General features: G+C 41.5%; 1 protein-coding gene across 1 annotated transcript in view; it reads left to right on the forward strand.

Annotated features, from left to right (window-relative positions):
- The window catches only part of LOC113568073 (serine protease HTRA1A-like), a 28,730-nt gene extending 18,473 nt beyond the window's left edge, over positions 1 to 10,257 (forward strand). The window contains exons 4-9 of the mRNA XM_035533169.1: positions 6,339 to 6,533; positions 6,712 to 6,744; positions 7,891 to 8,002; positions 8,124 to 8,181; positions 8,436 to 8,531; positions 9,678 to 10,257. Coding sequence (XP_035389062.1) covers positions 6,339 to 6,533; positions 6,712 to 6,744; positions 7,891 to 8,002; positions 8,124 to 8,181; positions 8,436 to 8,531; positions 9,678 to 9,846 — 663 coding nt within the window. The 3' untranslated portion in view covers positions 9,847 to 10,257. The remainder of the gene's footprint in view (positions 1 to 6,338; positions 6,534 to 6,711; positions 6,745 to 7,890; positions 8,003 to 8,123; positions 8,182 to 8,435; positions 8,532 to 9,677) is intronic.
- Positions 10,258 to 11,737: the final 1,480 nt, after the last annotated feature.

The raw sequence follows: 11,737 nt of genomic DNA on the forward strand, positions 1-11,737 counted from the left end.
TTTATAAGCCTATAAGTCTTTATAAGCCTATAAGCCTTTATAAGCCTATAAGTCTTTATAAGTCTATAAGTCTTTATAAGCCTATAAGTCTTTATAAGTCTATAAGTCTTTATAAGCCTATAAGTCTTTATAAGCCTATAAGTCTTTATAAATCTATAAGTCTTTATAAGTCTAAGTCTTTATAAGCCTATAAGTCTTTATAAGCCTATAAGTCTTTATAAGTCTATAAGTCTTTATAAGCCTATAAGTCTTTATAAGCCTATAAGTCTTTATAAGTCTAAGTCTTTATAAGCCTATAAGTCTTTATAAGCCTATAAGTCTTTATAAGTCTATAAGTCTTTATAAGCCTATAAGTCTTTATAAGCCTATAAGTCTTTATAAGTCTAAGTCTTTATAAGCCTATAAGTCTTTATAAGCCTATAAGTCTTTATAAGTCTATAAGTCTTTATAAGCCTATAAGTCTTTATAAGTCTATAAGCCTTTATAAGTCTATAAGTCTTTATAAGCCTATAAGTCTTTATAAATCTATAAGTCTTTATAAGCCTATAAGTCTTTATAAGTCTAAGTCTTTATAAGCCTATAAGTCTTTATAAGTCTATAAGTCTTTATAAGTCTATAAGCCTTTATAAGTCTATAAGTCTTTATAAGCCTATAAGTCTTTATAAATCTATAAGTCTTTATAAGCCTATAAGTCTTTATAAGTCTAAGTCTTTATAAGCCTATAAGTCTTTATAAGTCTATAAGTCTTTATAAGTCTATAAGTCTTTATAAGTCTAAGTCTTTATAAGCCTATAAGCCTTTATAAGCCTATAAGTCTTTATAAATCTATAAGTCTTTATAAGCCTATAAGTCTTTATAAGTCTATAAGTCTTTATAAGCCTATAAGTCTTTATAAGTCTAAGTCTTTATAAGCCTATAAGTCTTTATAAGTCTATAAGCCTTTATAAGCCTATAAGTCTTTATAAGTCTATAAGTCTTTATAAGCCTATAAGTCTTTATAAGCCTATAAGTCTTTATAAGTCTATAAGTCTTTATAAGTCTATAAGTCTTTATAAGTCTAAGTCTTTATAAGCCTATAAGTCTTTATAAGCCTATAAGTCTTTATAAGTCTATAAGTCTTTATAAGTCTAAGTCTTTATAAGCCTATAAGTCTTTATAAGTCTAAGTCTTTATAAGCCTATAAGTCTTTATAAGTCTATAAGTCTTTATAAGCCTATAAGTCTTTATAAGCCTATAAGTCTTTATAAGTCTATAAGTCTTTATAAGCCTATAAGTCTTTATAAATCTATAAGTCTTTATAAGTCTATAAGTCTTTATAAGCCTATAAGTCTTTATAAGTCTAAGTCTTTATAAGCCTATAAGTCTTTATAAGTCTATAAGTCTTTATAAGCCTATAAGTCTTTATAAGCCTATAAGTCTTTATAAGCCTATAAGTCTTTATAAGTCTATAAGTAGAAATCCGTCTTTATGAATTGATGTCTTTATAAATTTAAATCTTTATACATCTGTCTATAAATCTATGTCTTTATAAATCTAAGTCTAGAAATGTAAATCGTGATAAATCTATAAGTCTTTATAAATCCAAGTTTTTATAAATCTATGTCTTTATAAATCTAAATCTTTATAAATCTATAAGTATAAATCTGTGTTTATAAATCTTTCTTTATAAATCCATAAGTCTTTATAAATCTATAAGTCTTGATAAATCTATAAGTCTTTCAGTGAGATTATAACCCTGCAATTACTTTTTCTCAGTTGGGTTCAAAGCTTAACGTATGAAATTTCGTGTACGAAGTTTCATCACTACTCAGAAATGTTTCCCAATAGCTGCTGATTTATAATGACTTATGCTGATTTATGATTTATGATTTATGAAGATAGCAGTCTGGATGAGGAACTTCTAACCACTACACCTTCAGACTAACCATGTGGGAGGCTTGTAGGCTGCACTTCCTAGTCCCACACAAAACCATCTGAGGAAATTGATTGTTACTGCTGGAAATAGGGAGATAAAATCCCTGGGTTGGTTAGGAAAGTTAAATATGGTTTTTAGGCTGAACATAAAGGGTTGCTGGCAGTGAAATCTGCAATTCTTTATTATGTATTTAGTATGGAGTGGTGTTTGGTATATTTCTTATTGGAGGTATGAAATGGTGTTTGGTGTGTGTTTGTTATAGGAGGTGTGGAGTGGTCTTTGGTGTGTGTTATAATAGGTTTGGAGTGGTGTTTGGTGTGTGTTATAGGAGTTGTGGTGTGGTGTTTGGCATGTGTTTGTTATGGAAGTTATGAAGTGGTCTTTGGTGTGTTTGTTATGGGGTTATGGAGTGGTGTTTGGTGTGTGTTATAATAGGTTTGGAGTGGTGTTTGGTGTGTGTTATAGGAGTTGTGGTGTGGTGTTTGGCGTGTGTTTGTTATAGAAGTTATGAAGTGGTCTTTGGTGTGTTTGTTATGGGGTTATGGAGTGGTGTTTGGTGTGTGTTATAATAGGTTTGGAGTGGTGTTTGGTGTGTGTTATAGGAGTTGTGGTGTGGTGTTTGGCGTGTGTTTTTTTATAGGAGTTATGAAGTGGTCTTTGGTGTGTTTGTTATGGGGTTATGGAGTGGTGTTTGGTGTGTGTTATAATAGGTTTGGAGTGGTGTTTGGTGTGTGTTATAGGAGTTGTGGTGTGGTGTTTGGCGTGTGTTTGTTATAGGAGTTATGAAGTGGTCTTTGGTGTGTTTGTTATGGGGTTATGGAGTGGTGTTTGGGTGTGTTTTTTCTGATAAGGGTCCGATTGCCTTACCTTATGGGTGCTGTTTAGAAATGCAGGATTGTACCTTTTGCGTTTAACTGGAAGAAGTTCCTTATTTCATTCTCTCATCTCATTTTGGCTCTCCCTTCTCTTTGGGGGCCTTATCTTTGACACATGTATCTGCATCATCCATTGAAAGTGTTGCTTGTGTGAATTCCTAATGGTATTGTGCTCTGCCTATAACCTAAGTGGATAAGGATGCAGTGCCATAACCAGACACTGGGGTCAAGTTGACGTTGACAGGGGGCGTCTGGTGGTCGAGTCAAAGGTCAGACATAAGCAAGCACAAACACTTCTGTCTTCCTCATGACTGCATTACCCAACTGCCCTCAAGGACCCTTTAAAGAAATACACTGATGACCACTGACAGCTACTAGAAGACATTTATAGGTTAAACAGTTCTCCCCTCAAACGTTTATAACCTTGAGGAACTTCTCTTGGCAATCCAGTGCACACACCTTGTTTTCAATAAAAACCAGAGGTTTCTAGCTTACTGCCTGACATATAATGCAGTCATCGCATGTTATCAGGGTTGGGACACGGAAAGCCTGGGGTCACTTGCTGCGCACAGGTGATATCTGTTTACTAGAGAAGCAATTGAAATACCGAAGGTAACCTAGAGTAACCCGTTAGTAACGCAGAGCGGTTGAGATGTTCACTGGTCCTTTCCTGTCCTGAAGAGCCTTATTCACAGAGTACACATGCCGAAATGACTCGTGCAGTATTAGTTGTGTTCGTGGTGCTGGTTTTATAGTAATGTGAAAACTCCCTTCTGTGAGGTTACATCAGAAACATTGTGGGAGAATAAGGCAGGTTTGTAAACATTCCAGTCGGAGTCACCAGTAAAGAGGTTGGTTTTCTGTCTGACAGCATCAGTCTAGAGAAAGATGGGACACTTGTTTTACAAGGTGGGTGTTAAGTGCAAACCTGTGTTTCATGCAGGTTCAAAATGGCTGACAAGAATTCCATACTGGGCCAAAATGGCTGCCTTAGCTTGACTGTGGTTAGTTGGTTGTGTGAAAATAGAATGACCTTGTATTTGTATTGTGATCTCATGCTTTGGCACTTTTATAGAGAAGGGCCGATGGGTACGTTGACTGTAACGTGTTTTGCTATTACGCACAAGACTCAGAACGTCAGTCAACCGTGAACATTAGCAAATGTTGTTTTAAGTAGTATGCTGTGTTCTATATTAAATATCCAAAAATGACCGATACATTTATATTTTATACTCAAATGACTCAGTTATGGCTCTCCTCACTCCTTCTTCCACACTCTCTCTCTCTCTCTCTCTTCCCTTTCTCTCCCTTTATCTGTCCCTCTCTACCCACATGGTTATGCTGTGATCTCCAGTGCTCTGGTCGGAATTGCCAGTGGTAACGCTATTCCGGTTTCACATCCCAGCTGAATGGAAGAAGAGAAGTGAGAGGTGTGGTAGAGGCGGGATGTCTCCTCTCACCCACCAATCATCATCCTCTTTATCTCTATTTATAACCCTACCTCGTGAGCTCAGGTCCGGTCTGCACACGCTTCACTGTCTGAACCTCCGGATCGGTTTACTGTCCTGGACTGCCAGGTCACTCGGCCTGATGCAGAGCTACAGAGCATGAATGGACTTAATCATCTTACTGTGTCTCCATTTTGTTATCACTCTGTAGTGACATCTACAGTAGGAGAATGAAGCTAGCTGTGGTACACTGAGTAGCTGTGGTACACTGAGTAACACTGTGTAACACTGAGTAACTGTGGTACACTGAGTAACACTGTGTAACACTGAGTAACTGTGGTACGCTGAGTAGCTGTGGTACACTGAGTAGCTGTGGTACACTGAGTAACACTGTGTAACACTGACTAACTGTGGTACACTGAGTAACTGGTATACTGAGTAACTGTGGTACACTGAGCAACTGTGGTACACTGAGTAACGGATGAGTAACACTGAATAACTGTGGTACACTGAGTAACTGGTACACTGAGTAACATGTATGCTGAGTAACTGTGGTACACTGAGTAACTGGCACACTGAGTAACTAGTACACTGAGAAACTAGTGTGCTGAGTAATTGGTACACTGAGTAACTGATGAGTAACACTAAGTAACTGATGAGTAAAAGTGAGTAACTGTGGTATATTGAGTAACTGTGGTACGCTGAGCAACTGTGGTGCACTGAGTAACTGGTACACTGAGTAACTGTGGTGCACTGAGTAACTGGTACACTGAGTAACTGTGGTACACTGAGCAACTGTGGTGCACTGAGTAACTGGTACACTGAGTAACTGTGGTGCACTGCGTAACTGGTACACTGAGTAACTGTGGTGCACTGAGTAACTGGTGCACTGAGTAACTGTGGTGCACTGAGTAACTGTGGTGCACTGTGTAACTGGTACACTGAGTAACTGTGGTGCACTGCGTAACTGGTACACTGAGTAACTGTGGTGCACTGAGTAACTGGTACACTGAGTAACTTTGGTGCACTGAGTAACTGGTACACTGAGTAACTGGTACACTGAGTAACTGTGGTGCACTGCGTAACTGGTACACTGAGTAACTGTGGTGCACTGCGTAACTGGTACACTGAGTAACTGGTACACTGAGTAACTGTGGTGCACTGAGTAACTGGTACACTGAGTAACTGTGGTGCACTGCGTAACTGGTACACTGAGTAACTGTGGTGCACTGAGTAACTGGTACACTGAGTAACTGTGGTGCACTGAGTAACTGGTACACTGAGTAACTGTGGTGCACTGAGTAACTGTTTATTCTACCACAGACACGCAATGTGTGTTCAGATGAGCTCATCTGGGCAGGCTGGGCCTCTGGACATGTCGTTGGCACCTTGGGTAAAGCACAGACCCAGCAAACATCTCTGTTGCAGCACCAGCAAAGGACTCAGGTTGCAAGCTTGCAGCTCTCTCTGGAACGGGGTGTTTGGATAAACCCATAAGTCATGAACAGATCCAGAGGAAACCAGTGTGTCTGCTTTCTGTATCAGTATCAGTTCCATGCTGTCTGTTCCCTCTCTATTTTTACTGTGAGTAAACAAAATGCACAGCACCGCCGTGGCTAGACACACGTCTCTGTTTTCATGACGCGTATCTGCCCGTCTTGGTGAGTCTCCATGCTGGGAGGGGGAAGATTCCGGAAATGATTCTGGGGAGGAAGTGGAAAAAGCACATTTCCATACGGATGCCCTTTAAGTGATCAGTGTGCACCCGGTTTTCCATGAAGTCATAAAGGTTGCCTAGCGATAAGGTTTCAGAGGTGGCCTGAATTTCAAATGCTAACTCCTTTTTAATGGATACATGATAACAGTTCCTCTCTGATGTTGCAACTTTGCTGCTTACAGGACAGAAAACTGGGGTTTGGTTACACGATCATCAACTCCAGATATTACTGACATAACAGGCTCATAAATCTGCTATAATTTGGATTAAAATATAGATGCCATGATTACAGAACTCCTGAACTTGTTAGAAAATCCTGACATGAAATGTAATCAGAAGCAGTCATCACACAGTAACAGAATTACATGTTTCCTGTCCCCTAGAGCAAACTTCCGGTGCTGTTGCTGGGCCGTTCGGCTGACCTCAGACCAGGTGAGTTTGTGGTTGCCATTGGAAGCCCATTTTCCCTCCAAAACACGGTTACCACGGGGATCGTGAGCACCACCCAGCGAGGTGGAAGGGAGCTGGGTTTGCGTAATTCTGACATGGACTACGTCCAGACCGACGCCATCATCAATGTAAGTGGACCCCAACAGAGACGTGGAGAACAGCCTCGCCTATTTCTAACTATATAATTTACTAATTGGTATTCTTAACTTACAGTTTTTGTCAGTGTGTGGCTCAGAGCAAATACACTCCACATTCCCACACACTCCTATAAGATGTTCTTTTCTCATTTGTTTCCACTTTTAACAGTATGGAAATTCAGGAGGGCCTCTGGTTAATTTGGTAAACATTTCTCTTTGTTTAAGTGTTTGTGGTGTCTTATGTGTATGAGAGTGCGAGTGAAGGAGTGTGCGTGGCCACTGCTGTGTGGTCTAACCTAACCCCCACTCTAACCCTAACCCTAATCCTAACCCTAACCCTGGCTGTGTGCTATGTCAGTCTAACCCTAACCTTAACCCTAATCCTAACCCTAACCCTGGCTGTGTGCTCTGTCAGTCTAACCCTAACTCTAACCCTAATCCTAACCCTAACCCTGGCTGTGTGCTCTGTCAGTCTAACCCTAACTCTAACCCTAATCCTAACCCTAACCCTGGCTGTGTGCTCTGTCAGTCTAACCCTAACCCTAACCCTAATCCTAACCCTAACCCTGGCTGTGTGCTCTGCCAGTCTAACCCTAACTCTAACCCTAATCCTAACCCTAACCCTGGCTGTGTGCTCTGTCAGTCTAACCCTAACCCTAACCCTAATCCTAACCCTAACCCTGGCTGTGTGCTCTGCCAGTCTAACCCTAACTCTAACCCTAATCCTAACCCTAACCCTGGCTGTGTGCTCTGTCAGTCTAACCCTAACCCTAACCCTAACCCAAACCCTAACCCTAACCCCAACTCTAACCCTAACCCCAACTGTAATCCCAATTCTAACCCTAACTCTAATCCTAACCCTATCCCTAACCCCAACTCTAGCCCTAACCCAAACCCTAATCCCAACTCTAATCCTAACCCTAACCCCAACTGTAATCCCAACTCTAACCCTTACCCTATCCTTAACGCTAACCCTAACCCTAACTCTAACCCTAACCCTATCCTTAACCATAGCCCCAAGTCTAACTCTAACCCTATCTTTAACTCTAACCCCAACTCTAACCCTAACCCTAAATCTAATCCTAACCCTAACTCTAACCTCTAACCTCTAACCTCTAACCCTAACCCTAACTCTAACTCTAACCCTAACTCTAATCCCTAACCCTAACCCTAACCCTAACTCTAACCCCAACTCTAACCCTAATCCTAACTCTAATCCTAACCTTAACTCCAACCTCTAACCCCTAACCCTAACCCTAACTCTAACTCTAACCCTAACTCTAATCCCTAACTCTAACTCTAACCCTAACTCTAATTCTAATTCTGTCCATTGCTATGTGCTCTGCAGGATGGCGAGGTGATTGGGATCAACACTCTCAAGGTGACAGCAGGGATCTCCTTTGCCATTCCGTCAGACAAGATCCGACAGTTCCTCACAGAGTCCTACGACAGACAGAGAGGTTCCTAACGCCTTCTGCTCGTGTCATAGCGGACATGATATGACTTTATTCATGTTAAGGAACCTCTTTGTCAGGGTCTTAGTAAACTGACGTACAGGCTGATAATTCTGTTTCTTGACAGGTAGAGGAGCAAGTAAGAAAAAGTACATTGGTATTCGAATGATGACATTGAGCCCTGAGTAAGTAACTCTAACCCTAACTCTAACTCTAACCCCAACTCTAACCCTAACTAGCCCTAACCCTAACTAACCTTACCCTAACTAGCCCTAACCCTAACCCTACCCTAACTAACTCTATCCCTAACCCTAACTAATCCTAACCCTAACTAACCTTAAGCCTAAACCTAACCTTAACCCAAGATGTTAAAATCAGAGGGCATCATAGCAAATTCCTCGAGTGTTTCCTCTTCAGTCAGATGTCAATCTTTCCTCAGACTGGCTAAAGAGCTGAAGAGGAAGCAGACAGACTTCCCTGATGTGACCTCTGGGGTCTATGTCATTGAGGTCATCTCCAGAACCCCAGCTGCCGTGTAAGTTTCACTGTGGCCAGCAGGTTAAAGTGATCAAATTCCCTTCACAGCACTGAGATACCATATTTTGTCCTGGTGACACACTATACTGTTGACACTGAGAACGATATTGACTTTGGAAATCTCAAACTACATATGTTTATATTTCAAATTCATATTAGACCTCCAACCCTTCACCCCCCCCAACACACAAACACACACACACACACACACACTAGCAACTTCTCAGACCCACATATCTATCTATTCATCTTAAAAAAATCCTCTCAGTCAGTATTTTCAGGGACCTACAATTTAACAGTAGAGTGTGTATGTGTGTGTGTGTGTGTGTGTGTGTGTGTGTGTGTGTGTACGTGTATATATGTGTGTGTGTATGTGTATGCGTACGTGTATGTGTGCGCATGCGTGTGTGTTTTATGGTGAAACCACACAAGCCAGTCCCAGATACAATATTTATCCTCAGTCCACTGACCTCGGGAACCATGACAGACATGTTTAGGCAGCAGACCCAGGTGGGCCACAGTCTGTTTGCCTGATTATAATTTAAAAAAGCACCAGTGTGCCTGTGTGACTGGGAACTGTGGTCTCATGCACCACACGCTTGCTAACTCTGTACATGTGAAACAGAGCTTTGACTCACATTCTCACTCCCATCACCCTGACACACTAGACTGAGACACACTAGACTCACTGTCCATCTGTTCAGCACAGATCCAGAAACATCTCAGATCTGACTGGGTTGCCTCTGTTACAGTCCTTTTATTGGAAAGTTGAATGATTTTTAGCTGAGGAGAATATTTCTGTGCTAAAGTGGCCTGGAGTTGACGGGTTTTTATGTGATGTTTTGATGGACGGCACAGTTTTGTAGCGACTAAGAAAACACATGACATACAAACAGGGAGTGTTAGCTTTGGAATCAGCCTAGACAAAAGTGTGTGAAACATCTGGGAGTGTTTGATTGCTTCTGGAAGGGGTTCAGTACCAGTGATGTAAACTGAGAGGTTTATCCTAAAATAAGGACACTAACCCTGTCTCTCCACACGTGCACACTCTTTTACACCTCTTCCTTCTCCTTCTCTCTCTGTTCTCTCGTTCTCTCTCTGTCCATGTTTTGCTTTCTTCTCCGTTCGCCCTTCTCTCTTCCAGCGGCGGGCTAAAAGAACACGATGTCATCATCTCCATCAACGGCCAGCCGATCTCCGCGGCGACGGACGTCAGTGCCGCCATCAAAAGACATGCAGTGCTGCGCGTGGTGGTCCGCCGCGGCAACGAGGACGTCGTTATCACTGTCACCCCCGTGGAAATTGACCCTTGACCTCGACAGGGGCACATCCTCCACACCAGTGAATGTACAGGGCACGTCTGTCACCGGAGTGACCGGAGTCTGGTGCCCGGCCGTCTCATGGAAGTACCTCCTTCCTCTACGACAGCACATTGATCTACACACACGCTCACGTGTAATAAGTCATTTGTTAAGTGTATTGGGATTGGGAAAACGATGCTGTTTATGGTTTCAACCAGCGTTTGGGAAAGGTTCTCAGAGGGTTTTTTTGTTGTTGACTTCGGTACTGGTGGTCAAGCTTCTCACCTCAGCTCTGCCATGCTGAAAAGCATGGGTCAGTTTCGGGAAGTCAGAGTATCTTATGATGGCTATTATACCATTTTTGTAAAATAAAATGTAATTGTTTTGTCTTTTGTAAAAGAATAAAACTGACTTGAAATTTTCTCTTGCAAAAAATTCTAATGTATATTTATGAGTTAAATACATTTACTACCTTTTTGCTTTATAGTGATTCCAGTACTGATCATTAAAGTGGTTCTCTCAGTCAATAGAACATTAATTTCTCCCTAATCTTAATTGTTTTTTTTTTTATATCAATCTTTAACTGTCAAACTTCACGGGGGTGAGCGGTCTCCTACAACAGAGCAAAATCTCCAAGTATTTAATGCAGAAAACAAACCCAAGAAAGTCCGTTTGAAGCAATTTAAAGACAGCAGCAACAGGGCAAGAAGTTTAGAGGAAACGTTACCCGTGAACGTCACCCGTGACACTTTTATCACCTTTAGACAGTTGAAGACCTCGAGGAAGAGACTGAGCTGGGAAAATCTGTTACCTAGACCTAAGTATGGAGTGTGTGTGTGAGAGTGAGAGAGCTTGGTCTCCAGTGATCGACAGTCTACCTGCAGTAGATACAGATGCAGGTACGATAAACCCAGAATGTGCTTTTATCTCACATAAGTCTTCTCTTTAACCTGAACCCTTTCTGACCATGCGAGTCCAGCAGGATAACAATAATGAATCATAATAAAATAATAAATCATACATCAGCTACTCTGTCACTTTCTTATGCTCTGGAATCTATAAGGAATCCCAAACAGCAAATCTGTTTACGTTTATACTGTTGCATGTGATCAGATAAACCCTGCGGCAGGTTAAATCCAGCGTTCCCAAACACAGCACAGCAGGATAAGCCAACATCGTCCAGCAGGCTGGAACGCCAAAGGCAAACTGATGTATTCTCATCCAGCCGTGTATTAAATGAGCGTGCACTCACATTCCAGCAGACACATCAGACACGGAAATGCTGACAATGAGAAAAACCTCAGACATGCAATAACACACCCAAGGGCAAGTTTGGGAAATCCCTTATGTTAGATTTGAACTCTGTGTGTGTGTGTGTGTGTGTGTGTGTGTGTGTGTGTGTGTGTGTGTGTGTGTGTGTGTGTGTGTGTGTGTGTGAACAAACCATATGCAAATAAGAGGACTATTCCATGAACGAGAAAGAGAAACAAACTATTGAAAGATAATGTGGACGTGTGGAGGACGTATGAGGGGTGTCCCTTCCTCATGTCTTTATAAAGTATAACGTGGACGTGTGGAGGACGTATGAGGGGTGTCCCTTCCTCATGTCTTTATAAAGTATAACGTGGACGTGTGGAGGACGTATGAGGGGTGTCCCTTCCTCATGTCTTTATAAAGTATAACGTGGACGTGTGGAGGACGTATGAGGGGTGTCCCTTCCTCATGTCTTTATAAAGTATAACGTGGACGTGTGGAGGACGTATGAGGGGTGTCCCTTCCTCATGTCTTTATAAAGTATAACGTGGACGTGTGGAGGACGTATGAGGGGTGTCCCTTCCTCATGTCTTTATAAAGTATAACGTGGACGTGTGGAGGACGTATGAGGGGTGTCCCTTCCTCATGT

This window comes from Electrophorus electricus, chromosome 13 (assembly GCF_013358815.1).
Source record: "Electrophorus electricus isolate fEleEle1 chromosome 13, fEleEle1.pri, whole genome shotgun sequence".
In the NCBI taxonomy this organism is placed as follows: domain Eukaryota; kingdom Metazoa; phylum Chordata; class Actinopteri; order Gymnotiformes; family Gymnotidae; genus Electrophorus; species Electrophorus electricus.